Genomic DNA, 27,990 nt, shown 5'->3' with positions numbered 1-27,990 from the left:
TCTCTCTCTCTCTCGCCTAGATTTACTGTCGAAGAACCTTCATGGAACGACTTTTGTAACATCTGCGATTCCTATTCTAATCTTTCAGAGTTCGAGTGAAGAAGGTACAGAGAACCAGCTTCAGTGATATCTCAATTTTGATTTCTCTTGGCTTTGGTCTACTGTGATAGAATTTTTGATTCAAAATGCTGGTGGGTTTTCGATGACTTCAAAAGATATTTGATTTTTAAATACCATGATTAAAATGCTAATAAGATGTATAATTTTTACTGTTATCAATGACATATATTTGATATCAAAATCCGAGGATACGAATTTTTGATAATTCATCGTAAGAGATGCCATTGACAGCATGTTTGGTGTTTTTGGTGGTATTTTGAGTTTGGTTTTTATTTGATGGGCAAGGGAGAATTAAACTGAATATCCAGCAAATTCATCAAACAATTTAGATGGTTGGTTGTGAAGGATTGGGAGGGATTCTTATGAAGAAAGATGGGACTAGTGAGTTGGATATGTTCTATCCAATTAGATCAGAATGCCACGCTGACATCCCGAAGATCCGTTTTAAGTTGAGGGTATCTTCTCTTTCTCTTCATTTTGGTCACTTACTGATTTCATTCCTTTTATATTGTCCGAATTCATTGCTTGTCTCTATGAGTGGAAGAGTCTTTTAGCTATCCCTTATGTATTTTTTTTTTTTTTTTCTTACATGGGGTTTGATACAAATTATAGTTTTGGCTAATTTCTCTTTTATTACTAGTACTTTTAAAGTTCTACAAGCATGATGATGGTATGATTTTTGATTGAAAAGTTGGGACTTCTATGAGCCTCTGTCTTTTTCCAAATAGCTTATGTTTGATGTTTAAAACTTTCTATTTGACAGGCTGGGAAAACCCTTAGCGCAAGAAGATGGCGTGCTGCATTCTCTGAAGATGGGCATTTGGATATAGCGAAAGTGCTTAGAAGGATCCAACGAGGGGTAAACTTCTTTAATTGATAACTATTTTGTCTTACTACATCCAATGAATCTGCAAAATATCAAGTATATATTGTCTATTTGCTTTGTTTAGCTGGAAAAATGAAATAAAAATAAAATCTGTTGTGTTTATACGTTGCACTGTGCTCTTGTAGCACCTTCTAGTGTTTTTGCTTATTATATGCACTAATATATTACCATTTGATAGCCAGAACTTACAATCTGGCTATAATGTAAACTATGTTTTTGTCGATTTGGTGGTTTAAAAGAAATTATAAAGTAACCTGCCTCCGACAAATTAAGTAACCTACCACACATAACAAGGGGATTCACAGAGATGCCACAATTCTTTTGCTCTTCATACCTTTCCTCTTCATCAACACCAGGAGAACAACACTTCCGATTCATATCGTTTGTGTCGGATTTGGGCATTTAAGCTCATTATCAATATCTATTAAAGGTTTTCCTCATTACTTTTGGTAATTTTATGGACATGTTCGATTGATTTCTTGGTCTCTCTCTCATCTCCTTCTTGGGTTTGTTTGTTTTACCTTTTGCTAATTTGTGGCTAATAATCACTTCCTCTGGTGCAATTTCATGGGCCATTTTCTAAACGGCTATAAACTCTAATGGTAACTGTTGATAATGTGTGATTTGCAGTGTTGACAGCATTATTTGGTACTCCTTTCATTTGAGAAGTTACAACCATATTTGTGGAGAATACTAACTCTTTCTACATTTTTTTTTTAATGCTAGGGTGTTCATCCTTCAATCAAAGCAGTAGTATGGGAGTTCTTGTTAGGTTGCTTTGATCCTAACAGCACATTCGAAGATCGGAGTCAGCTCAGGGAACGGCGTAGGTAAATAGTGAATCAAATTAAACAATGGAAAGATTATTTCTGCTCCTCTTCTCTATCTTTGGTCATAGAACTGTTCTTAACCTCATTTCTCTCATATTGCTTGAGCCATGAAGTTGTCCTGGTTCCAGGTTTTGGATAATTATTGGAATAGTATATTCTGAGGTCAAACATGATCATGAAGTATGTCGTCAAGTTGTGTTAAATTATTTATCAGATTATTATCTGTTACAAATAGTGTTTAATATAATTCATGCATATGTAGATAGATGCTTTTTTTTTAACCCTGTCATGGGCTGGTCTGCTGAACCATTGGATGCATGAGGCTGTTTTTTCTTCTTCTTTGGTTCAGCCTTTGGTTTCAAGTTTGAAACATTTTCTTTGATATAATGCAAAGTTAGTTTCCCATGTTTGCCAAATTGGCCCTTGTGTTAATCACTGCCCGGTGTTTTTTTTTTTTCTTGTGTTTTTTTTTGAATTGCCATGCTGTCGATGGGAACATCATTGTCGCCTTTTTCCTATCCTCTTCTCTTTATTGAGTGTGCTGACTTAATACATCACATCTATCATGTTAGGGAGATGTATGGGACATGGAAAGCTGAATGTCAAAAGATGGTTCCGGCTATTGGTAGTGGAAAGTTTATTACAGCACCTATCATAACTGATGGTGGCCAAACAAACGAAGAGTCTTCAACAAACAGTGATTTGCAGGATCAAAATGGAGTTATGTCTACACACCTTCCAGATTCCTCTTTGGATTGTGGTGGGCATGTGAATAATGCTGTCTCAGACAATAAAGTGATTCAGTGGAAGCGTTCCTTGCATCAAATTGGTATATATGCATTGCATAGATTCATCAGCTACTGAATTGATTATCTTTTCGCTACTTGAACTCCATTGAAGCGGCTAGTAAGTGTCCTTTCACTCACAATGTGGAGCAAGCAGTCCAATTGGATGATTTAGAGTGTTCTCCCCTCGCTTATATATGTAATAAATTATTGTTAATTCTGGAACCTTCTGTGCAAGGAGAACTTGATTCATGCTTGAGTGTCCAACATGGAATTATAATGACAAAATGAGTTATGCCTGGGTATGCATAATGCTGGCGCCTGTAGACTCTGCATAAAGCTAAAGTGCTAACCCAGAAGTATAACTGTTACATATGGTTGCATTACTTGGTTCTTACGGTTGCTAATTTATCCCTCACTACTGTCAGCAGTGTCTAACTCTAGTGGTGCAATTGGGTTTGTAGGTCTGGACGTTGTTCGCACAGATCGAGTGCTTGTCTTTTACGAGAGTGAAACTAATCAGGCAAAACTTTGGGATGTTCTTGCTGTTTATGCTTGGGTGGACAATGATATTGGTTATATCCAAGGTGGAATACTATCAAGTTCATCATTTCACTATCAAGCTGAACAGTTATTTAGTTGAAATAGTTATAATAGGATCCTTTCCTGAGCAGGAATGAGTGATATTTGCTCAACAATGGTAATTCTTCTTGAAAACGAGGCAGATGCCTTCTGGTGTTTCGAGCATGCAATGCGAAGGCTGGTATGAAGTGTTTATTTTTGTTATTCAAAAATAGTTGTGATATGTAATTCGCACTATATTCTAAGTACTGATGTATATATCTCACCCTTGTTTATTTATCATCGCTATGTTATCAATTCCACATCTAGAATCACAGGTTTCGGAAATATATACCCATCTGGATATATCTGGGTATCTAGGGGATGGTCCAAAAATTTGAAGGTTCTGGTGTCATAGGACAGATTTGAAAAACTGCTAAGAATTCTTATTTGGTGGGCTAAGCTGAGGGGAAGCTATGATTTTAGGGTTTATGATGGCGGTGGAAGTAATTTTTTTTATAAGTAATAGTCCTTTCTTATTAAAATCAGTGGAAGTATTTAAAGTTTGTAGATTGTTGTACTTTGAGAATTTGCCGGCTGAAAAGTTACAGGGGTTTGGAATTGAGACATTTGTTGGAGGAAATTTTTTTCACAGATAGATCAAGGGTTTGGGCTGCTTCGACAAGAGTTTGGGATGAATAGGACCTCAGTTTATGAAATTACGTAATTGTGAGGGAGAGCTAAAGATAGCAGGGGCTGATACTGATCTGATTACTGATTACTTATTACTTATTACAATGACTACAACAGTGCAGAAAGTCAAAGAATGGTATGCAGAGAATTAAAGGAATTTGAAGAATGGAGGGACAAGAATAAGTAGAGAACTTTTTTGGTCCCATCATCAGGTCCCTGACAAATTCTTCTTTGTCATATCTTGGGGGAAATGCAACAATTTGGAGGTTCTGGTGATGTAGTATAGACTTGGAGAACTACTTCTATGCTTATTTAGTGCACTGCGCTAAGGAAAACTGTGTGTTTAGACATTATAATAGTAAAGGAAAGGGTTCGCGGCGTAGACTTATTTTATCCCTAGACTCTTACTGAATGACCTTAAAAAACATGCAAGCTTTGCCTGTATCAGATCTCAAATATGAGACCAACAATTTGAAAGCTTTGTATACACATTGTTGGTAACCTACATGTTGAAAACCTTAAATAGCCGAAACTTACTTGAAAAGCAGCTACTTGATTCTTTTTCATGTGACAGCATCATCTAGGTAATGGGACTAGTGATTAGAGAAGAGTATACACCAGTTTTATTCCTAGTTTAAATTAGACATGATTTCTACATGATGAAATTGGATATATATCCATCGAAAGTGTTTCAGATTCAACTAATACAGTATTTAGAATCCTTTAACCGATGCTGTTGATTTTCTTTGAAGATTAACTTAAATTTTTGGCCCTAAATGATCTGTTACATGGATTATGCTTGTGATATGTATCTTTTAAGGTATAACCTACAACTCCTGCTTTTGTTTTGATGTCAGAGAGAGAACTTCAGATGCAGTACAAGTTCCATAGGAGTGCAAGCTCAGCTGTGTACACTCTCACAGATAATCAAAGTCATTGATCCAAAGCTTCATCAACACCTTGGTATCTATTCCTATAATTTTTCTCGTAATTTTTATATTTACATTAGTTTTTAGCATCTATTTAATATTTACTCCTTTGCACCATAGACCTAGTTGCTTGTCACTCCACTCCCTGAAAATTTACACAATTTAACAAAACTAGCGGAAAGAATCAGTTGGAGATAAGAAAAAAAATCTTACAGAAAAAAATGGGTGGAAAATTTGAAGTTGTGATACAAAGGTTTCCTCAGTATGATTCCTGTTAAGTGGAATTTTGTGAACTACTTGCTAGAATGAATGAAACTCAGAGAATTGATTTTATTCTATGTTGTTTGGAAAATCCTACATGCATTCATTAAAATATTGTTGTTAATAGTTATCAGTTTCAATGACTTATCATCAAAAATTTAAGTTATGAAAGAGTGTTAGTTATTATGTTTTCATTGAGCACTTCTCTTTAGCCCCAGACTACTGTCTTAGAATGTGATGGGGTCTTGCCTCTCTTAACTTTCCCAAAAGTTGATTAGGTTTCGCATGTTTCCGTGCATTTGATGCAGCCTGTTCTGATTTCAAAAATACTTTTGGGTTGTTTATGGAAAAAACGCACTGGGACAGTGTTGTGCACTGTAGTCACAGATCGACCCAGTTTATGTTAGTTGCAGTAACAGGCGAACAAGGCTACCGTCCTTTTTGTGGTTTTGTAATGTTCGAACAAAATAGTTGACTCACTTTCTAGGGTTGAAGAAGACCTGAAAGCATCTGTGCATTGTCTAAAACCAGTGCTGAGTGAAGGCATAAAAAAACAACTTAAAAAATATGCATAATAAAAACAAATAAATGCAGTCCATGTAGCCTCCCCCTCTGTACCTTACACCTGCATAAGAATGGAGCATGATTTTTGGTATGCATTTGCACCTGAAGAGACCCTTATCCATCAGCTAAAACGTCATTTCTTCTATTTGGCAGAGGATCTAGATGGTGGGGAGTATTTGTTTGCATTTCGCATGCTGATGGTACTTTTTAGGAGAGAATTTTCCTTTGTGGACACATTGTATCTTTGGGAGGTAAGGTGAAACTTCTGTATTCAGTTAAACCTTTCAAGAAATGGTGGTTGAGGCTTGTGGTCTTAGGGAGTATCACCCCATAGATCTCAAGTTCGAGACTTGTTAGGTGCAAATTCTTCCTTGGGGCCACACTCCCTAGTGTAAAAGCTAGCGATTTACCCTGATTTGTATAAGGAAACTTTTGAGGGTGCGGTGTACGGATCCAAAGTTTACTCTACAGGGGTGGGTCCGAACGGCCCTGCCTTGTCGAGATTCTTTGTTATAAAAAATATATATATATAAAAAAAAATTGGGCACTTTTTACTTAATTAAAAGCCACTGTTTCACATAGCCTTGATGGAACTCAAGGTTACATGAATTCAATGTAATTAGTATATTGGAGCCTCTATTTTGGATTTTCTATTGATACGCTTATTTTAAGGCAGTAATATAGATTGGTTTCAGCTGATGTGGGCCATGGAATACAACCCAAACATCTTCACATCATATGAAGGCCCAAGAGATGCTACGGATAGTGGTTTTGCTCCCAAAATAAATCACAAACTGCTGAAGCAATATGGAGAATTCGAGAGGAAGATCGTAACAACTGGACGAAGAGAGCAACACAGTGCACTTGCTGTTTTTCTTGTTGCAAGTATTCTTGAGACCAAGAATAAGCAACTTCGAAAGAAAGCCAAGGGTTTGGATGATATTGTCAAGGTCTCTCTCTCTCTCTCTCACTCTTGTATGCAATTGTTCATACATATTATTGCATATATGTGACATTTATCTTATAGTGGAACTTTCTCCCTAGATCTTGGGTGACATAACTGGAAATCTGGATGCTAAAAAAGCATGTAAGGATGCATTAAAGATCCACAAAAAGTATTTGAGCAAGGTAGCTTCATCCTTTTGCCCTCTCCTATTTTAAACTTATCTGTTAGTCTGCCAGATCTTTCTCTATGTCATGTGTAGGTTTTTTTTCAAATGGTCTCTTTGAAGAACATATGATAAGACACTCCTTTCTGTTGATGAATAATCGGGTTCACCAATTCAAATCTTGTTTGTATATTATTACTCATCTATGAAAATCGAAATAACCTAACAGCTCTATGTTCATGCAGACCAACAAGTCATAAACAAAGTTAGTGATCATCAATCAACTCCCTACCTCGGCGGCATTGGCAGAGGGTTCACTTTGCAGAGAATTTAAATTAATTTTTTTGTCGAGTTCCGTTCGGCCATATATTTTTTGTTGTAGGCTTTGTGCTCAAGATGTTGATATGATATGCTTCTGCAGCATAATGGTTTTAGCAGTTTTATTTGAGAGCCTTGTACTCTTCTTTTCTGCACAAGATCATGTGCTGTTGTATGCAAGGCTATTGAAACATAAATCAAAATTTTGGCAGATTTACCCAAATCACAGATGCCCAGATGCATTTTCTAAGACAACTCATATTATTTCTTCCATTTAAGTGTGCTTAAAACCTATGTGGAGTTGGCAACGTGTCTGGCCTTCATTGGATAGAACGGGTTTAATTGGCGTTCTTAATCTTGCTGATTTAATTCCCACGTGTCAATCACACAGATAATTTTGATTTGCACCAATCAAAAACGCAAGTAATATCAAAATCACACCTAACCTCCATTCAATGAAATTTGTGTTAAAATGGAGGACCTGTTCAAAGCACTTTCCAGATTTGCTCTGTTTCTTTCCAAAGTCTAGTCAAATACACTGAAACACTGGTGCTAATTATTTCCTTTTTAGGAACGTTCTTCGTGACCCAGGGTTTTTTGTTAGTGCATGGAAAAGTATGAAATGAGATTCCTAGTTCTATAAATACCTCCGACCAAACAAAGTGGAACCATTCAATTACTATAAAGAGGTTGCTTCTATTCCTTGTCTTCCACTAAAGTCTAAACAGCCAAACAAGTGTGCTAAACAAGTGTCCTTCTCATCAAAGGTTTCACAACAGAAGAATGATGTTAGGTTGTAAGAAGCTTCAACAATGGGGCCGGGTCATTCTTTTGACTCATTTTCAATAATTTTTAAGTCTTTATTTTATTTTATTTTATTTTTCACTGTTGTGGTTGTTTTGGGTTACCCTACCCTTTATTATTATTATTATTATTATTATTATTTTATGTACTTTTCCAGCTTCCCTTTCCCATAGGAAAAAAAAAAAGCCTCAACAATTTTTATCCACAGTCAAAAGTAAAAACATAAAACAAGTCATGAAGGGCACTAGAATTGCAAGTTTTCAGTAGATAATAAAGTTCAGGCCGAAAGGAAAAATTAAACACAATCCTCTAAATTTTTCAACTAGCTTTCCTTTTCCATCTTTCAGCACCGATTTGGCTTAGGTGCTGTAAAAAAAAACTACGGCATATGAGCTATAGTTTTTTCGACGGTCCTGATTCAACTTTATTGTCCTTGTTTCTCATAAAAATACGGAATCAAATATGCACCCTTGAAAAACACTACAATGTATATGCCGTATTTTTTTCAAAGCACCTTTATTAATTTCTTTTTTAAGAAATACTTCTTTACATTATGACGTTCATCTCGTATATATTCCCGTTGAGTTGGCATGCTCCATCTATATACGCAAGATGGACATTAAAATGCAACCAAAAAAAAAAAAAAAACATTTATTTAAATGTGAACTTGTAGGAGGGGACCGAAGATAAAATAACATCTTAATTTAGCTTTTCTTCATGCAATCATGACATGCATTAATTTAGAGTAAAGTAAATGAATTTTGAACAAAGTTAGTCCAAAAAATGGAGACACCATTGTTAATCAAAAGTTGCAAACGCATGAAGCTTTGTTGTATATGGCAATGCCTTGGTCTCTCACATTGAAGTGCATGCTCGAAGAAAGAAGAGAAAAATATATTACATTAAAACCTCGTGAAAAAAATCTTCATAATAGCTTTTCCTCGTGCATGTATAACTCTTATGAGGAAAGAGAAACATTAATGGACTTCTAATTTTGTGAGTGCAAACGAATAAATAAAATAGAGAAAGAAAGTGGAAATTTGTTCCCCAAAAGAGAGATTTTTAAATGAGAACCTTCACAATCTTTTATCGCTTTTACAATTACTTTTTCAAATTCATATTGTTTATTCCATTTAAGTTTACAACTAAAGAGTAATTAGACGAGTGAAACAAGATATTAAAACAACCTAAAATAAAATAAGAAAATTACAAATAACCAAAAAAATACAAAAAAAAGTACACTATCTCTTGTAGTAATACATTCAACCGCTCCGGGGAGGAGGTGGTCATCGCACCAGTCTCTGAGGGGGCAGTCTTTGCCCTAGTCTTTGAGGGGGAGGGATTCGAACTAATCTCTATCTCATGGTTGCCGCAACAACGTACACAGACACTTACCGATGATATAGTACTGCATAGACAGCATTTTGTGCACCCAGGACGAGGAGGAGTACACCCTGCCAAAAAAGAAAAATCAAGCAAATCCATAAAAGTAACATTACATAGGTTTTTATAATGAATACCTGCTACTAGGGTTATTATACTTTAATTTTTATTATGATTTTTTTTTTTCCAAACTGACTTGTCAGATGAGAAGTGGTGAAATGATTAAAAAGAAAATACGACTTATCAATTTAGTTACTTAGCAGCTTATTTGTTAATTATACACTCAACTCAGTCACTTTATCAATTATGGATTGTTACGCCGATTTGTAAGGAAATTTTAGTACTCAAAGTATTTTTCTTTTATAATATCCTATATATTCCAATAATAATGAAAATACAGAATTTTTTTCGCCGATTTGTAAGGAAATTTTAGTACCCAAAGTATTTTCCTTTTATAATATCTTATATATTCCAATAATAATGAAAATACAGATTTTTTTTTTTTCTTTGGCTTTTAGCATGAGTTTATGATGGTGTGAGATGGTAGTATAGATTGATAAGCTTACACGAATCATTAGATGGAGGTGGAGCTCCGGCAACGCTAGTGAGATTGATGTTGGCTGCTTCTGTCAGATTACCAATCATCATGATCATCATAAACACCCACAATACAATTCTTGAAGTTGCCATTTTCATTGCTTTTGTCTTCAACACCTACAAACCCACGTCCAAACCAAATATACCAAAATATCAACACATATATCCAACATTAACTTAAGCTAAACTAAAACCGTTTTTTTTTAAAAAAAAAATTTTAAATGACGGGAAATTTCTTCGACGTAAGGCCACTTCAGACCCGTGTAAAGTGTTTCCTCCACACAGATCAGATAAGACTCAAATACAACGATGCGGGAGAGAGAGAGGAGGGAGAGGAGAATTACCTTATCAGTTTCTTCCTCCTGATGAACTCTGGCTTGAACTGGGTTTTCCACAGCTGAAAAACTCCTTACATTTATAATGAAGGACAGGGGATTGTTCCTCTACGGAGAACCAATCAGATTTTGCTAAAGGAGTTTGCTTTTCTAACAAGTTATATTATTCTAGATGATCATAAAGTGGAAATTAATTTAGTGGTAGGGACCAACGTGACAATAATTCTGCGTTACTCGCCAAAGCTAATCTTTCCATTTTAGGAAGGTTGATCGTGAGCAATGTTTTTTGGTTTATGGAAAGTAAGGAAGCCGACAAGGCCAAACATTGAATAAAACTCTCTTTGTCAAGTTCTCAGTCAAAGACGATTATGCTTTTTCATCTTCTGTTTGAATAATAACATCTTGACCAAGGTGGCGGATGATTCAACCTAAGAAAATTTTCAAATTGGTTAAATACATATTACGGAATCCGTTCGAATTCCGCAATGACAATCTTTGTACATGATTAGTACTGTAAAACATCTTAGTTTTTATTGATATTCCGGTGAGGTTAAGTCAGGTTATGACTCAATCAAACCTAATGGAACGCTTGCGGTTCTTACCGTTTAGGTCTGTCATGTGCAGCTCCCAACAAGTAGGTGCATACTACTATTATCACGTCCGAGTAGAATAACAATAGTTGATCTTCCCATCCTACTATTTTAATTAGAAAAAAAATAATAATAACTTCTTAGAAAAGCAAATTCCTTGGCACGAGTAATCAATAAGAAAAGAAGCAGGAACGTACACATCCATTAACTATCAATTAGAATTATATTCATAATGTTATTCCTTATTGCCGTACGTATCTAATTGTCCAGTGTCCACCCTTTCTCAATTTTAGGATTTTCAACAATTTGTTTAATAGATTACCGCCACCAACACAAGAGACAAAATAATAATAATAATAATAATCTCGAGTTTATATATTTATTGTATATATATATATATATATATATATATAAATAAAAGAAGTAATACAATCTTATAAAAATTGATGTCTTTTATGTGTTTATTTTGATGGGTCATTGGTGCCATTGTCCAATAAAAGGAGGCTATTAAAATAGAAATCCTTTTGTTTGTGATTAACGTGGATTTGATTTGTAATTAATTACTCTTAATTCAAGGAATTTGTTTTGTATTTAAAATTATGCTAAAGCTCTATAGAGCCATGTACACAAATCACACATCAAGGAAAATATAGCCTATAGGAAAATGCTAGATGCTCTCCTGGTGTTCTGTTGGTAGTAGGTTGATATTATTTTATAAAAAAGCAAAAAAAAAGTGTCCCATATTTCTTTCACTCGATTTTAAGAAAACAGTATCCACCTATAATTAGGAGAGCACCGGGAAAACACTAGGAGAGCGCCTAGCATTTTCTAAGATTTTACCATATGGATGTCGACCATAAACCGAACTACTTTAATCCCTGTCTATTATCTCTCTTTCCTTTATCTCTCTATTTTATTATTAGTTTCTATAGTTCCTTTACCTCTCTATTTTATTATTAGTTTCTATATAGGCCATAGGTTTGAATCACTGCTATAAGGCCCAAAAGTTTTGAGATTCAATCTACAGGCTTAAATGTTAAACTACTACTTATCCCAAAAACTTAAGCTGATAGGAATAAGTAAATTTAATCACTTAATCATTACTTTAACACTCTCCTTCACGTGTGGGATCAAACTTCCTTTTAATAGATGAGACTCTCTCTCAAAAAAAAAAAAAAAAAATGACGGAGTCAAAGTTCAATTCCATAACCTTTGGCTCTGATACCATGTTAAATCAGCACTTGTCCCAACAACTTAAGCTAATCGAAAAAAGTAAATTTAATTACTTAATCATTACTTTAACATTGAATTGTGCCCCAAAAGACATCATTTGCTGTTGTATGCATGCAAGACTATTGAAACATGAATCAAAATTTTGGCAAATTTACACAAATCACAAAGGCCCAAATGCATTTTCTAAGACGGCTCAATTATTTCTTCCATTTTAAGTTTACAGCCGAAGAGCATTAAGCAAAATCAGATTGCACATAAAAATCTTCACAGAGATATTATTTCATTCAAACACTAAGGATGCTGGGAGATATGGTGGTCTGTGTCTCCTCAGTCCTCACAGCACACTGCACACACTGGTCTAGTGTGTACTACGGTGCACAGGCAACATTTTTGGCACCTGCCAGGACACCCTGCACAAAAAGGAAAAATGAAACAAATTAATCCCCCCCCAAAAAATAAATCTTACCATTGATTAAGAATTTCAAGACATATGAGTTTAAACAAACGTTACAAACAAACGTGTCCGTTCATAAGTGGTGAAATGATTAAGAAAAAAAAAAAAAAAAAACTCTATTTAGTTAGTAGCTGATTTGACAACCATAAACTCTTAAATCATTTTATTTTATCGATTATGGACTTCAATGTCAATTTATAAAAAAATTGTAATAACCCAAGTGTTTTTCTTTTATAATAGCTTGTATATTCAAATCACCAAAAAAAAAAAAAAATCTGGCATGCCCATGAGGCAAGACTGAAGCCATTCTTTTTAGACGACTAAGGTTTCTTCCCAGTTTTATTTATTTATTATTATTTGCAATTATTTACCCAAAAAGGCAATTCATTTCACGGGATACTGGAAAGAAGGATCCTGCAGATATTCTAAATTTTCAAAATATTAAATAAGGCAGATTTTTTCAAATTCTAACCATTAATTTTAGATTTAAAAAAATAAAATAAAAAAATCTACGTGATATATCTCAAATTATACACAAATTTCAAAACTAATTAAAAGGGTCTCCCCGTAAGAATTTCGAAAGATATATATATATATAGCTTTGAGATTTCTATAGCTAGAGTGATAAACTTACCCCATACAGGAGCTCCGGGAGCGTCAGCGAGACCGATCAGAGACAGAATTCGGCTGGTTGCTTCAGTCTGCAGATTACCAATGATGGACATCAAAAACATGCAGAGGAGAACTCTTGAAGATGCCATGCTTTTGTGTTGAAGAAACTGAAAAGAAGTTTGGGAATGATGGTTTGGCTCTTTGCTTTTCACAACTGCTTCTTATAAAAGGGAAGCAAGAAAGAGAGGTAGTTATGCTAATTATTGGTCAAGATATCTTTCTCTTTTTTGTCATCAATCCTAGATATGCTTCTAGATGCAAAAAAGGAAGCAACATAATGATGATTTTTTAGAAATCTAACCCTAATTCCATGGTGGATTTTGTGAAATCCTAATTACTGGTTTTAAACTTTTAGATTAAATGGTTTACTATAACAATTTATGTGACACTTATTACATTAAATGTAGACTGACATGCAACACTCATTTCTATAAAGTGTACACTCAAACTTATGTGACAGTTCATGTGACACTTGTCACATCAGTTGTCTGCCACTAAAATGTGAAATGCCACCTAAAACCCATTTCTATAAGATATGCACTCAAACTAACGTGATATTTCACATAACACTTATCATGTTTACAAACTAACGAAATAGTCGACATGACACTTATCACACGAGCAACTAAAATGTGGACTGACACATTAATTTATAAGGAAATTGTAGTAAAAGATGCAGTGTTTCAAGCATTTTTCATGTTGAGTGAAGTGGTAAAAATTGAACAATGTAATTAAAAAACAAACATTAAGGTTTTAATTAAAAAGATAATAATCATAGATCCTTAATGGGTCTGTTGGAGAGATGTAAGGCGTAAATTAGGTAAATCACCATAATATGCATTGGGAACAATGGAACTTGGAGGAATGTGAGGCGTAAATTTGGTAAAAAGTCCAGTGCAGAGTACTTGGGAGAGATGTAAGGCGTAAATTTGGTTACTTAACAACCATTTAATGTGGTACTTTTAAGAAGGAACATCATGGTATGCACTATATATATATGGCTGAATTTGATTTTTCCTCAACCCTCATTTTTTTTTTTTTTTTAGCTTTTAAATTATATTTGTTTCTTCATATTTTTAAAAGCCTTGTAGTTTTTGCACTACCATTTCGTAGGTTAAAATTGTGTTTTAAGCAAAATCGCAAAAAGTTTTTCAATTGGGGCCGGACTTAATTTTTTTTTAAAATTAACGTTTTTAAATTGCATTTTTTGAAACTGCAAAATCAAACGGACCCTGAATAACTCTTTGTAGTGTTATACTACTCTTGAATGTTTCATTGGAATAATGTTCTTGCCATAAAATTTTACACACTAATCATACATCCAAGTCTCACCAAAAAAAAAAAAAAACAAAAAAAAACAAAACTGCCTCCCAAGGGGAGGTGCATCATGCATGAGTAGGTGATACAAACCTATACCAAATGCTAGGGACAAATAATGAAAGATGACCATAGATAAGTAACTTTGTTAAGAATTTTCTCTTTTTTATTTTTAGCTATCATTTTACAAATGAGTAATACTAATTTTTTTTTTTTTTTTTGAAATGTCCGCACAAGAGGGGGGAGGGGGATTCGAACTAATGACTTTCGTTTCATTATGCGTGGTCTTAGCCGATCTATCTGATTGAGTAATGCTATTTAATTAGTAGCATTCTATACGACTAAAATGACGTGGCAATAAAAATCAGCCTTCAAATCAATAAGGTCTTGTAAAAAAGAAAAAATTAATGACTAATTTTCACTACCATGTCATTCTAGCTAGTTGTATAACCGTTAGTCTATTAAAGGTATGTTTGTGATTGCGATTTTACGAGAATAATATGCATTCTTAAAAGATATCGCAAAACGTAAGACATTTGGCATTGTGGTTTTTTTTTTTAAAAAAAAATCTGCAATTTTTATAAGCAGGCTAAGGGGTACTTATTTGAAAATGCACGAATTTAAACCAAAATCATGATTTCGCATAAAAAATATTTGATTAAAAAAAAAAAAAAACTATTTTGATTATCTAACGTTAATTGTTAATCAAAGGATAGTTAGAATATAATTTTAATGATTAAGTCTACAATTTCCTATTTTAATATGGTATTAAAGTAAAGATTTTGAGTTCAAACATTGTCTCTGTCATTTACCCAAATTTCAGTTAAAGATTATACGTTTGAGCACACACGTAAGGAGAACGATCGAATATAATTTAAATGAAACGGACCCTCTCCACATGGGCGCACGCAGAAACATTATAAAAATTTATGGTTCGGCCCATGGTCTAGTAATTTAATCTCTGTCCGAGGAACCAGCAATCATCAACAACAACCAAGCTAACAGCCTTCCATAAACCGAAAGAAGACCCATTAAAACCCACCTAAAATTAGTATTTTCAGGAATTCTTTTCCACATCTTCACACCTGAATTCTCGATCAGCTTATGGTTTTGATTAGTGGGTAAGAACAACAAACAATGCATTGCCATCAATCAACCATATCTTTGCTTAAAACAGAACTCACTCGATCTACATCTGTTTATTGCTTCATCTGTCAAAAACTGTCACATGTTTTTGAAACCATATTTCTCTCTCTTCCACTTCTTCTTCTTCTTCTTCTTCCCTATTTTCAAATCCAAACAAGAACTTTCATTGAATTGATCCAATTTGTGGGATTTTCCAGGAACATATAATCTGAATTCAACGTTGTATGGGCATGCAGGTGATCATCATCAAATAATTTTGGCCTTTCTGCAAGTTTTCTTTTAATTAGAGCCCTGAAAATGAAATTCACAAAGAATGTTTCTAACTATTCAATCTTTTTTTTTTTTTTTTTTTCTTCAGGCTTACATTATATTCCATAGAGACAACCTATATATCTGACAAAGATCGATGTCCAATAACAAGATGAAAGGCCTTCTAAAAGGCCTACGATATATTTCTCAAATATTTGGTGAGCTTTAATTTTTCTATTCCTTCCAATGATTATCTAAAGTTAATTGTTACTCCAACGATGTTTTGTTAAATTTCATATCCTTAAGCTTTTAAGAAAAATGATGATTTAACATAGTATAAGAATAAAGATTCTGAGTTCGATCGAACATTGTCTTTGTCATTTACCCAAATTTCAATTAAAAATTATACGTTTGAGCACACACGTGAAGGAAATGATCGAATATAATTTAAATAATTAAGTCTACTTCTTCCCGTTTTGAAAAATAAAAAATAAAAAATAGTGATTTAACATGTTTTGTTGTTGATACTGAAAAAATTGCCACAAATTTGCAGACAATGACAAAGAACCTGAAATGCAGATTGGTTATCCTACGGATGTGAAGCATGTCGCCCATATAGGATGGGATGGTCCATCTGTAAATTCTCCGAGCTGGGTAAAGTTTCTTCTTTAATTAATTATCTTTTATTTTAATCTTGTAATCGTAGAGGAACATCGATCCCATATATATATATATATATATATATATATATATATAAGATTAAAATTGATTTTTTTTTTACCCTGTTTGATTCTTTGGTCACAAGCCTCATGTAGGCCACATTCTGAGTTTCTGCAGATGAATGAGTTTAAATCGCCGCCAGGGTATTCATCGGTGCCATTAAATCTCCCTGAAGACGTCAAAGAAGATAGTGAAGATCGAGTCAAATGGTACTCCGAAGGTACCATTTACACTTAATAATATTTAATTAACAATATTTCTTATATTCTCAACACGTGTTGATGCTTTTTGTATGCTTTAAAATGACTTATAATATTTGTTTGTGTCTTTGTTTTCTGCTCAAACAATTTTTTTTTAAGAAAAAAAAAATGGAAAGGATTTCAATCTTTACTCCAACAAACCATATTGCTTTGAACAGGCAGAGCAAATTGCTCGAACATTATAACGTCAAATATACAAATATGAATTTCTTCCATCGTCCAGAATAATATTGCGTACCCCATGTCTCGAGTGAACTCTATGGACTTTTTTATTTTTTATTTTTTATTTTTTTTTTGATATGTCCGCACAAGAGGGAGAAGGAGGATTCGAATTAATGACTTTCACTTTTTTATGCGTGGTTCCAGCCAATTAAGCTATCTCTTAAGGACTTAAAACATTTTCTCAAACAAAAATAAAAAACTACCCTTAAAGCACATTAACAAAGAGTGCATTGAATTGATTCTTAAGTAGCATTAATTCATAGCATTAACATGTTGTCACGGTGCATTATTGAAATCACCAGTAATTTGTTGTTTTGATTGTAAATATGAGAGATTTCTTATGAACCAATGTTAAAATTAATTATTAAATAATTAAATTTATCTCTTCCTATCAGTTTAAGCTTTTGAGATAACTGGTAATTTAATATAGTAATAAAGTTAAAGTCCTAGAATCGAACCTTGAGTCCATCAATTTATCTTACATTTAAATTAAATATTTCACGTATTGTGCATGTTCGGATAGAATTGCTAAATCTTTATCTGTCCCGAGTTAGCACTTCCCATATGTTGGTTGCATGAGAAACATTTTACATAAGTATCGTTATTGATTCAAATGAATGTAGATTCATCATCTCGGAGAAGCGCAAGAGTTCCAAACTCTCCGGCCAGAGACTTGCCGGAATTGCCTATGTCATCGAGACGCCAATCATCAACCGGAGCTGTAACCGAGTCCCCTAACAGAGAAAAGCCAGAGAAACCAAGACAATCAAGGAGGTCATCTAAAAGCTCCGTCAAGGACTCCTCCGATGGAGCCAAACCGACCCGGCAACAACAAGTACCCATGGAGTCATCGCCGGCATACAGCCCTCCTGACATCCCCAAGAAGTCCAGGAGGAAGAAATCAAAGGAGTACACCACCGGCAACGGTGGGTCAACAAGATCATCAAGATTGAAAGCCCAAGTCTCTGAGGAGACATATCAATCTCCATTCTCGGATCCAGGACCCGGGGCAGGATCCGTATCCGCATCAAGGAACAATGAGCTCATTAGTCCACAGCCTTTTGAAGGAGGGCCACGAAAAGGATATATGGGAGGAATATATTGAAGATTTGGTGTATTTAATTTACATTAGTAGCTAGAATTATGCTTAATTAGTTGAAACCAACCGATCGAGATGTTTTTTTCTTCTTCTTCTTCTTCTTCATGGAGCCTTGTATGATCCATCCATATATGGCACACATTAATTGTTGGAGCTAATTTCTTTTTCTTTTTTTCGTTTCAATATTTTTCTAAATATATTATTGCTTTCTTCTACAGGCCAGCTTGTTGGCCCTTTCATGGAATAGGGGGAGAGAGCAAATGATTAACATCTGCTCACATACATTTCGATAGGATTAAGGGTTCATTTTAGTTGTTGGGATACCCTCTATTTTTGTGTTTATTTCTACACTGTTTTAGTCTGTTTTAGGTTTATTGTCGAGGAACTCACCCCATTTTTTTTTGTTAGGGTCTCTCACTTCTTTTTCCGTTCATTTAAGGGTTTGTTTTAGTTTGTAATTTTAAAATATATTGTTGTTTGGCCTTTAAAATTATACGTTTTAAAAAATGCACCTTCTTACCTGTGATTTGAAGTTCTTTTTTAAAAATATAAGTTTTCTGGGCTTTCAAATCAAAATGCCAAACACATTCTTAAGACTCTCATTATCATATGCATTATTAAAAATGAATGCAAAAATCACATAATTTAAAAGTATATATTAATTTAATAGACGGTGTCAAAAAAAAAAAAAAAAAAAAATTATGAAAAGAAAGTGTCATTTTGTGAGTCACCTCACATGAAAATACATCAACCTTGCAATTTTCCTATATTCAAATTTCCAACTATTACTTAATATATATATATATATATATATATATGTATATATATAATTAATTTTTTTAGATAGAAAAAAATGAAACAGAAGAACAAGAATTATTGCATGTCCAACCCATCAATGCGCGCCTATTCCGATGCCCTTTGGCGGTATTGCTTGCTAGCTAAGCTAGGTATTGTACAAAAGAGAGATTTGATTGTCCCTTTCTCCATGATTTGTTGCCTCAAATAACACATCAGACAAAAACATGTTTGTGGTTGCAATACCCATTAATCACCAACCTTTTCTTAGCTCCAACGGACAAAAGCAATAAACAAAAAACAATTAATAACTACTTTTCTCTACTTACAAATACAATGAAAAAAAAATATAAAAAACCCTATAAAAACTCAAACTGCTTATACAAAATTGGATGGAGATTAGCTGCAATTTAGCTAACCAGATCCAATTCGAATAACTAATGAGACGGATTTGATGGAGTATAATTGTCCAAGTAGTGTCTAATTATCTCAAAATATATAGTTTATCTATTCGGCCGTTGAACCCATTAGAATCCCTTTCGGATTAGTTGCTTGAATTGGTCGCAACTTTAAGCTAATTATAACCAATCGCAAACACATACTTCACATTAGATATAACAATTCAAAGTATATAAGAACACAGTTGGGTCCGAAAGATAAATTTAAAACACTAAACTATATGCAATTCTCTTTCACAAAGAACCATAATTACATAATTCTTTCTCAAAATTCAGTATTTACAGGTTCATCTTGTTAGTCCCATTTACTCTAATTTAGTTACCCGAATTGCCAACTAGCCCTTTCTAATTGGCTGAAATTCGAACGGCAAATTACGGCCAATCCCGATACATATAATTAAGATTGGGTATAACAATAAGAAGTATTTGTAAAAGCACACACAATTGGGTCCAAAGGATAAATTTAAAACATTAAACTATATGAAATTCTCTGTAGCAAAAGTACCGTAATTACATAAATCTCCCTGTCGCACGACAACCACATAACACACCCAAAATTTATTTTCTCCAAAATCAGTGTTAAACCTGTTCATTTTCATTTTGTTAGCCCCTAATCTGTCTTTAATTAACCATCTAAAACCTAGGAGTTAATCAACCCCAGACAAACCAGAAACCCGAGAAAGACGAGCGTATGAGGGACAGCCAGCAGTGGATTAGAACTCGCGCTGAAAAGGGTGGCATTGGGAATAACAGGTTTGTTGGCGCACACCTTCACTTTCTCCAGGCTGCCGGAGCCCAACCGCTCATCCACACACAGCTCTGGGTTGCCACCGAGCTTCAGCTTTCCGCCAATTTTGGCGGAGAATGGAAGTCTTCCGCTCAAATTGTTGTTCTCCAGATTGATTTCGCTCACGGTCCCCAAGAGCGCAAACTCCACCGGCACAGTCCCCTCAAGGCTGTTGTTGTCAAGCCCCAAGTAACGCAGGTTTCTCAAGTGTATCCCCATTGAAGCCGGAATATTCCCAACCAGTCCCGTGTTTGACAATCCAATCCCCAAAACACCCCCCAGATTTTTCCATATTTCTGGGATTGCCCCTCCCAGCGGATTCCCACTCAAATGCACCTCCCTCAGCCTGGGCATCTCCGCTAGGAACAACGGCAGGCCGTAGTTGCCAAAACGGTTGTAGCTCAGGTCCAGGAACTCCAAGCTCTGTAGGTTCCTTAAACCCTCTGGGATTTTACCGGAAAACGCGTTGGAGGTCAGGTCCAGCTTCAAGAGCTCCGTCAGATTACCCAGAGCTTCGGGAAGATATCCGTCAAAATGGTTGTGACTCAGGTCAAGAACCCTCAGGCTCTTCAGCTTGGATAAGCTCGACGGGACTAGGCCGGAGAGTTGGTTTCTCGAGAGCGTGAGTTCCTCGAGACCGACCGAATCGTCGCCGAGCCCTTCTGGGATTTCGCCGTAAACTCCGTTTCCGGTCAGAACTACCCTTCTCAGGTTCGTGTAATTACGGAGTATGCTGCTGAGAGGCCCAACCAGAGCTGGGTTGTCAATGAAGACCAACTCCTCTAGAGCGGACGAGAAGCCCGGCGAAACGGCGTCCGCGGGGAGCGAAACGCGGCGCGTTTCGTTGGTGAAGCACTTGTAGAAGAAGAGCTTGCGGAGGAACTTGAAGGCGGTGAAGAGTGTGGGGTCGATGGTGGAGTCTGAACTGCAAGGCGGGTTCGGAGCGTAGTCCGAGACGAACCCGAAGCTGAGCTCGGTGATATGGGCGGACGACGGAACGTCGCCGTTGTCATCGAAGAAGTAGTCGCAAACGACGCCGTGTGGGGCGGACGAGCAGAGGTCGTCGTCTGGGAACACGGTTCGCCAGGGGACGGCGGGGTTGACGGAGTTGAGAACCCGGAAGACGGCGTCGCTCTCGGCCGGGTCGAGCAGGGGTTGCTGGTGTGAAATGACGAGAAGGGACAGGAGGGTATGGAGGAAGACGAGGGCCAAACAGGAAAATGGATGGAACAGCGCCATTGCAAGTCTGAGTTGAAAGAGCGCTGGCTGTTGGAATGAATATAAGTTTAAAGGGATTCGCACAGAGAGAGAGAGAGAGAGTTAATGGATGAGAGTGAAAAAGGAGGGGGCTCTAAGCATGAGAGGAAGTGGTTGGGTCATGGAGATTTTGAGGCTGTCGGGTTTGCTTTGCTTTTGCTGGCATTGGTGTCCTGCTGCTCTGCCGCTGCTGCAACAGATTATGTTGAATTTACCAATGTGGGGTTATTTTGTAGTAACCTTTAAACCCAATTTTAAAGAAAATATTTTTCTTTAAATTTATGGTAAATTAGTATATCAAGTGAAAAGTGTATGAAATATGCATAAAAAAAAAAGTATATGTGTGAATGGTAGAAGATGTACATCTATTGTGATTAAAATGAACAATATCAACTATTCATTTGTGTTCTTTTTTGAGTTTTCTATTTTGTATTTTTTGTTTTAATAATAATGTGACTTAGAGACCAAGTATACAGATAGACGTTGCAGAAGCTAGAGGGTAGAGTCCCAAGTGATCCTAGCCTCCTAGCTACCCTACTTTCGATCATCATATCCCTTTCCTTTTATGGTTACAGAAGTGTCCAGTTTCTTTCTTCTACTATATATTTAATATTTTGGCTGAGAAAAGTAAGCTTCTTGAATGGGTTTGGCTGCATACATAATTGAATTTTTAGCCTCTTCTTCTTTTTTTTTTTTTCTTTTTTTTTTATTTGGAATTGTTACCTGTTTTTTTTAGTATTTTTTTGGTGTTCTTCTAACTGTGATGCAGCTTTTAAAATCATCGTAGAATTTGAGATTATCATTCTTGACTTTTAATCTATTAATGATTTTAAAAGGTACATCACAATTGAGCGGGCAAATTTTTGGCATTTGACTCTCATAAAAAATAGACTATAGTAAAAAATACTGGCGACGTTTGACGGTAGTTTGGTCAACTTTGTGTAATTTGAGAAAAAAAATTCAAATAAAAAAATAATTTACGATTTTAAAAAAGAAAATCATTGTACTATAATTGAAAAAGGTTTTTTAGCCAACCAAAAATATTTTCAATTTAACCATAATTTTTTCTTGTCCCAAACACTAAAAAATATAAACATTAGAATAAAAAACAATAGTTTCTCCCTCAAAATAAATATATTAAAAACAATTCAAAATATTATGTTCGACGGAAAAGTGAAAATCCACAGCTGGTGAGGGACAGAAAAAGATAATTCAGAAAAAAAAAAAGAAAAAAAAAAAGGGCATTATAGAGTTATCATAGAAGACCGTACAGCCTCACATTTCGCATGTAAAACATTGTGGTTGTCGGTGTCAGGACCAATTACCAGATTTCCGATAAACCTCGAACATATCCTCAAGAGCGATGCGAACTCCAACGGCCACGATCGGACCATCACCCCCTCAAAACTCAAAAGAGTTCGAACATTAACCCCCTTCCCCCCCCCCCCCCCCCCCCCCCACTCCCTTTTAAAAAGGCTTGGACCGGCTTTGGGTCCAACAGAAAAAGCAAGCAGCCGACCCAGCCGACCAGAACCTGCGGACAGAGGCAGCCGCGAGCCGACAGTGACACGCCGCAGCCGCCGACTTACTGACAGTAGCAGTGTCGTATGAAAGCAACGTCTAACTGCTTGATAAGACGCTGACACTGACACGCGTCGACATCAGAGTGGACTGATGGGACACGTGGTGGCGGTACGGAAGATCATTTCCGGAAAAGGCACAGCACGCGAATTCCGTTGACAGGCAGGCCATTTGCGGCCAATCAGAGGGCTCAAGTGCGTGCTAGCATTTGTCTTCTCTTCAGCCTGTGGGGGTCCCCTCCCCTTGTAGGATTTAACATAAAAAAAGACTAGACAAAGAAAACTATTAAAATTGCACTAATTTTGTTTGCTTTACTGAGGGGAGGGTTTAGTTTGTGTCAGTGGTGTGATTTGTCTATTAATTGAATAAAAACAAAACTGGCTAAAAATATAGAAGAATGGACTCTTTTACCAACTGTGAAAAGTTGTTTGCATAATCACAAGAAGCAATTGATTTTCAAAGTGAGAAATATATTATGTTCAATATAAAAAAAAAAAATTATAATAAAAGAAACGAAAATCAGTCAACGTGATTACATTGATTGCAATAAATTTTTTGTGGTATAAAATGTTCTAGAGCTCACCATGATATGCAAAAATAACAAATAAATATATTATCAAATTTTGTCCAAAATCTTTACAGATTTTGTTAGAGCATTCTCAACAGCTACCCGATCATATTCCCTAAGTTTAAAGATCCAAACTACTTTTTGTTTCCCTATGTCAATTTACACCCCAATAGCTTTCTTAAATGCTTCCCTATATGATTAAAATATTTTTATTTTTATTTTACTTTTTTATATTTTATTCTTTTAATTTAACCTTTCTTTCTCTCTCTCCCATCTCATCACCGTCTTCCTTCTTTCCCCTCCAGACGCACCTCTCTCCCTCTCTGCCTCACTCATCTCCATCTCACTCTCTACCTAATCTCTCGATCTCCCTAAATGGTGAAGTCTGGTGAGCATATATGAGAACCGTGAGGTCTGGTTTGATCGGTCTAAGTTTTTGGGTTTCTGTTGGGTCTTGATTGGTCTCGGTTTTTGCTGCATCGTTTTATCTTCGAACTGCATCATCTCATCTTCTCCGAGTTCTCTGTTTGGGTCCAGAGAAACGGAAGAAAAATGAATATGCGAATATTTTTCCTGTTATTTTTTTCCGAGTTTCCATCTAACCCAGTTCTTTTTTTCTTTAAGCTTTCTCTGTTTGGCAAAGGGAGAAGAAATTAAGATGTGAATATTTTGCATTCTCTGTTTGGGAATATTTTGCATTCTCTATTTGGGAAGATGCGATTCAGCTTCTTCTCGAACGGAGAAGAAGGAGAAGACCGATTCAGCTTTATGAATGGGTCCTCTCCTTCTTCTCCGTCCGATTCAGCTTCTTCTCGGACGGAGAAGAAGGAGAAGACCGATTCAGCTTTGGGTGTTCTTTGTCCAATTCAGCTTCTCCTTCTCCTCAGCTCGAATGGGTCTTCTCCTCCTTCGCAAACCCATCAGAGGCAGAAAATAATTTTATGAATATAATAATGATTTTATGAATATAATAATCACAAGGATTACTACAGTTGAACCCAATGTTTTGGGTTCAACTGTAGCAGCTGATGGTTTAAGGAAGCATATAGGGAGTCTGCTGTGGGTTGGTTTTTGCCATTTTTTTGACATTTTTCCTAAACTTAGGGAATAGACTCCCTTCTAGGGAGTCTGCTGGTAATGCTCTAACATGCCACCAGGATAGAACAAGATATATATATATATATATATATATATATATATATATATATATATATATATATATATTGTGTTGTATATCTTTTGATAATTTAAACTATACACAAACATATTTGTATGAATTTAAAATAAGTAAAACTCGTAAGTTAGAGAGAGATTTCCAAACTTTTGGACATGAAATTATTTGGATAAAATTTTGAGAAAAATGAAAAATTAGTCCTTGTAGTTTACCTGATTTACAATTAAGTCCTTGTGGTATCAAAATGAACTCAAAGGTCCTCGAAGTATGCCAAAAAAAATAATTTAGTCCTTACAGTCAAATTCTGTTAATTAATTTAACAGATTCTATTAGTGTGATACTGATTTAAATATAACAAGTATTACAATTTTATTGGTTCTAACGTTTTATGTTATCATAATCTATTAAGTTAGTGAACGTAATTTGACTATAGAGACTAAATTATTTTTTTGGCATACATTAGAGTTGCCAAAAAAATAATTGCAAATCAAGTAAGTCACAATGACTGATTTTGCATTTTTCTCTAAAATTTTGAACATAAGCTTCTATTGGACTTTATTATCATTTCATCCTTACTTGATGGCTGAACTTCTTATGACAAATTCGGTTTGGGTGATTGAGTTTCTAATGTGATCAATTCAATTAAAAGCTGCCTAATTTATTCATAAATTTCCTCCTTAATAAACCAAGTATATATGAGGTTAAAAGGAGGAAGGTGTGACAAGAAACTATATTACCATTTTTTTTGACATGTCCACACGAAGGAGGGGGAGAAGAGATTTGAACAAGTGACCTTCGTTTTATTAGGTGTAGTCTACAACCGATTGAGTAATGGTAGGTACAATTTTTTTATCTTCTTAAAATCTTCCTAAAGCTGATGTGGCTTTCAAAATCAACATTGGATCAAAATTTAAGTATGATTCATCTAAAATTTAATGGTAATTTTAAAAGCCAGATTAGCTTTAGGATTTTATGAAGATAAAATGATGGTACCTAACATTACTCCAACCGATTAAGCTACCCCTTGAGGAAGACTATATTACCTTATTATATTTTGTTGATATAACTTGACATATTCATATATGAAAATACTAATATACTATGGATTCGTAATTTGTTAGTATAAATAATGCAGCCTAACAATGCCACGTGGCATGCAATGATTTGCCATGTGTTATTTGGGTCCATTAATTTTTGAAAAAATGATAGAATTTCTTTATTTTTGGTGCATTTATTCCTTTGATTTCAGAGCATTAAGAATTTATTTTGTCATTCCCCGTCTCTTTCGTCGATTGTTCTGTTTCCAAGGCTGCTTATAGAAATTTTTACCATGGAAAACCGGTTAGTTCTGCGCCACGTGCACGTACGCTGACTCTTTTTTTTTTTTTTTTGAGGTATATCCAACGTCTCCTCCGCCGCCCACAAACCCTTTCTCACTCTCCACAAGAAGGTAGCGTACGTACTTGCTGTATGCCTCCGCGTCATTTGTCTCCACCCCTACCGCCCTCTTCAAGTAGTAAATCCTCCGCTCGATCTGTTCACCATTAAACAAACAAACACAGTCAACAGCTGGAACTAATAACATGGAATGCATCAAATTTCTGTGTTATTCGGTCTCAATCGAGGTTTTGTAACCCAAACACAAGCTTATAAAATATCACATTGAAGTCAACGCGTTTATGGTCAAATTGAAGGTATTTTTTCTTGAGAATTGAAGCACGTCGGTATCACGCAAAGTACCAAAATATGATAGTTTGCCAAGGAAGGGAACCTAAACCACACATTCCCTTAATTATAATCAAAAACCCAAAATTAAGCAAAGCGACAAAGTGGTTTGAAAATGACCAACATATGAACTCTTACGCTATTCATCAGTTAAATTTTTTCACACAGTTGGATGAAAAAATTGAATGTAGAAAAAAATTTATTTCATGGAAACACACAGATGAAAACAAATCAATTGCAGTTAGATGAAAAAATTTATTTATGTTATTAATTTTAATAATTAGTACCTGCATGCTAGATGAATGTTCTTCATACGTGTTTATTTTTATTTTTATGGATAATTTCTATATATGTGTTTATTTTTCCTTTTAATTAAGTGTTAGCAGTAATATAATAAAAAAAGAATCAGAAATAATATTTTAAAGCAAGTAGAGAATGAAATAGAGAATCTGTTAAAGTGTGTAGTGAAAAAACAATAGCTAAGGTAAAGAATTGGACTTTTTCACTAGATAAAATACCTAACGCTGCTAGTTGATTTTCACTAACATAAAAAATAAAAAAAATGTCGCCATGCATTCATACAAAGAGAAGTGCTATGCTAAATAGCATAAATTGCATTTATTTTATTTTATCTAATTATACTTCGATATTTATTTACTTTTTTATTTTTATGGATCCGTCGTTGCAAATTACTATACTTTGGGAAGATACTCCGTATATATATATTTCCTATTTGAAACTACTGATTTAATTACGTGGGGGGGCGTAGCGGCCATGCTGTATTGAATTCAAGGAGAGCTAGCGTTGATTAGGTCAAGGCAATCAATAAACCTCAAAAACCCTAGTAAAGTAACTACGTCGTTGTTTCCTTTCTCTTTTAGGTGTACACTTTTCTCGTCAACTTTGGAATTCTCATCATCTTTGCTTTGATTATTCTGAGAGAGACTGAATTTTCTTCATCTTCTTCTTCTTCCTTTGAACCAAACATGTTGGAGCTTGAAACTCAAGTCTGAAAGAATTTTTTTTTTTTTTTTTTCCCTGGGCTTTAACAAAATTCTTCTTTTCTTTGGCTTTATTCTATTTTTATATGATGGAAAAGGATGAAACAAGAGAAAATATGGCAGATGATGAGGCTGAGACGTTTTACAGACGTTGTCTTCCTTCTCCTCCTGCTATAGATTTTACTTCCCCCGATGGCAAGGTCAGTTGCGTAAATTTCAATGCAGTTTATCTTCACATTTTTTCTTATATATATTATATATATATGTGTTCAACAAAAGAATTGAAGGTGCATGCTTGGTTGTGTTTGTGTTCTTGAAATTGTGCAAGAGGGTGCCTTATGGTGCAAACTATGAAGTACTATTTCATTAGTGCAAATATGATCAGCGTTTTTTTTAGTTTTTACACACATTGTACGTATCAAACAGATATAACTAGCTTTTTTTCGAAACGATTAATTAACACAATGTCTATGCTAGATTGTTGTACTTATTGGCTTACTAAGGCTT

At 35.1% G+C, this 27,990-nt stretch overlaps 3 protein-coding genes and 1 long non-coding RNA gene across 5 annotated transcripts; 2 read left to right on the top strand and 2 right to left on the bottom strand.

Annotated features, from left to right (window-relative positions):
- Nucleotides 1-118: 118 nt before the first annotated feature.
- On the top strand, nucleotides 119-13,272 carry LOC132165432 (rab GTPase-activating protein 22). Its single transcript, XM_088511609.1, has 13 exons — nucleotides 119-575; nucleotides 884-979; nucleotides 1,733-1,836; nucleotides 2,409-2,665; nucleotides 3,086-3,208; nucleotides 3,296-3,384; nucleotides 4,733-4,838; nucleotides 5,783-5,880; nucleotides 6,325-6,579; nucleotides 6,674-6,757; nucleotides 6,984-6,991; nucleotides 7,121-7,193; nucleotides 13,073-13,272. Exons 1-13 carry the CDS (start codon nucleotides 450-452, stop codon nucleotides 13,202-13,204), a joined length of 1,551 nt encoding a protein of 516 aa, XP_088367735.1. The 5' UTR covers nucleotides 119-449; the 3' UTR covers nucleotides 13,205-13,272.
- LOC132165810 (uncharacterized) lies at nucleotides 9,121-10,217 on the bottom strand. The gene is made up of 3 exons (XR_015909414.1): nucleotides 10,185-10,217; nucleotides 9,810-9,957; nucleotides 9,121-9,314 (listed from the first exon to the last, which is right to left on the bottom strand). It is a non-coding gene; the product is annotated as an uncharacterized LOC132165810 (long non-coding RNA).
- Nucleotides 13,273-15,993: 2,721 nt separating the features above from the next.
- On the top strand, nucleotides 15,994-18,143 carry LOC132166692 (PAK-box/P21-Rho-binding family protein). 2 transcript variants are annotated; one of them, XM_088511946.1, is made up of 4 exons: nucleotides 15,994-16,054; nucleotides 16,390-16,490; nucleotides 16,674-16,746; nucleotides 17,662-18,143. In XM_088511946.1, exons 1-4 carry the CDS (start codon nucleotides 15,994-15,996, stop codon nucleotides 18,141-18,143), a joined length of 717 nt encoding a protein of 238 aa, XP_088368072.1. The 2 variants fall into 2 exon arrangements, with proteins under 2 accessions (XP_088368072.1, XP_088368073.1); XM_088511947.1 differs by having other exon boundaries at nucleotides 16,674-16,765; nucleotides 17,681-18,143.
- Nucleotides 18,144-19,848: 1,705 nt separating this feature from the next.
- Nucleotides 19,849-21,605, bottom strand: LOC132166231 (ROP-interactive CRIB motif-containing protein 7). The gene has a single exon (XM_059577010.2). The coding sequence runs from the start codon at nucleotides 21,414-21,416 to the stop codon at nucleotides 20,031-20,033; it is 1,386 nt and encodes a 461-aa protein (XP_059432993.2). The 5' UTR covers nucleotides 21,417-21,605; the 3' UTR covers nucleotides 19,849-20,030.
- Between the last annotated feature and the right edge of the window lie 6,385 nt (nucleotides 21,606-27,990).

Source organism: Corylus avellana, chromosome 11 (genome assembly GCF_965113065.1).
Source record: "Corylus avellana chromosome 11, dhCorAvel1.hap1.2, whole genome shotgun sequence".
Lineage (NCBI taxonomy): Eukaryota > Viridiplantae > Streptophyta > Magnoliopsida > Fagales > Betulaceae > Corylus > Corylus avellana.
This window is presented reverse-complemented; position numbering and strand designations above follow the sequence as displayed.

Coding starts and splice junctions, on each gene's coding strand:
- LOC132166692 (XM_088511946.1), top strand. CDS start 15,994: ATGTCCAATAACAAGATGAAAGGCCTTCTAAAAGGCCTACGATATATT. Junction 16,055..16,389: donor ATATATTTCTCAAATATTTG/GTGAGCTTTAAT, acceptor ACAAATTTGCAG/ACAATGACAAAGAACCTGAA. Junction 16,491..16,673: donor CTGTAAATTCTCCGAGCTGG/GTAAAGTTTCTT, acceptor GAGTTTCTGCAG/ATGAATGAGTTTAAATCGCC.
- LOC132166231 (XM_059577010.2), bottom strand. CDS start 21,416: ATGGCGCTGTTCCATCCATTTTCCTGTTTGGCCCTCGTCTTCCTCCAT.
- LOC132165432 (XM_088511609.1), top strand. CDS start 450: ATGGTTGGTTGTGAAGGATTGGGAGGGATTCTTATGAAGAAAGATGGG. Junction 4,839..5,782: donor AAAGCTTCATCAACACCTTG/GTATCTATTCCT, acceptor TCTATTTGGCAG/AGGATCTAGATGGTGGGGAG. Junction 6,580..6,673: donor GTTTGGATGATATTGTCAAG/GTCTCTCTCTCT, acceptor CTTTCTCCCTAG/ATCTTGGGTGACATAACTGG.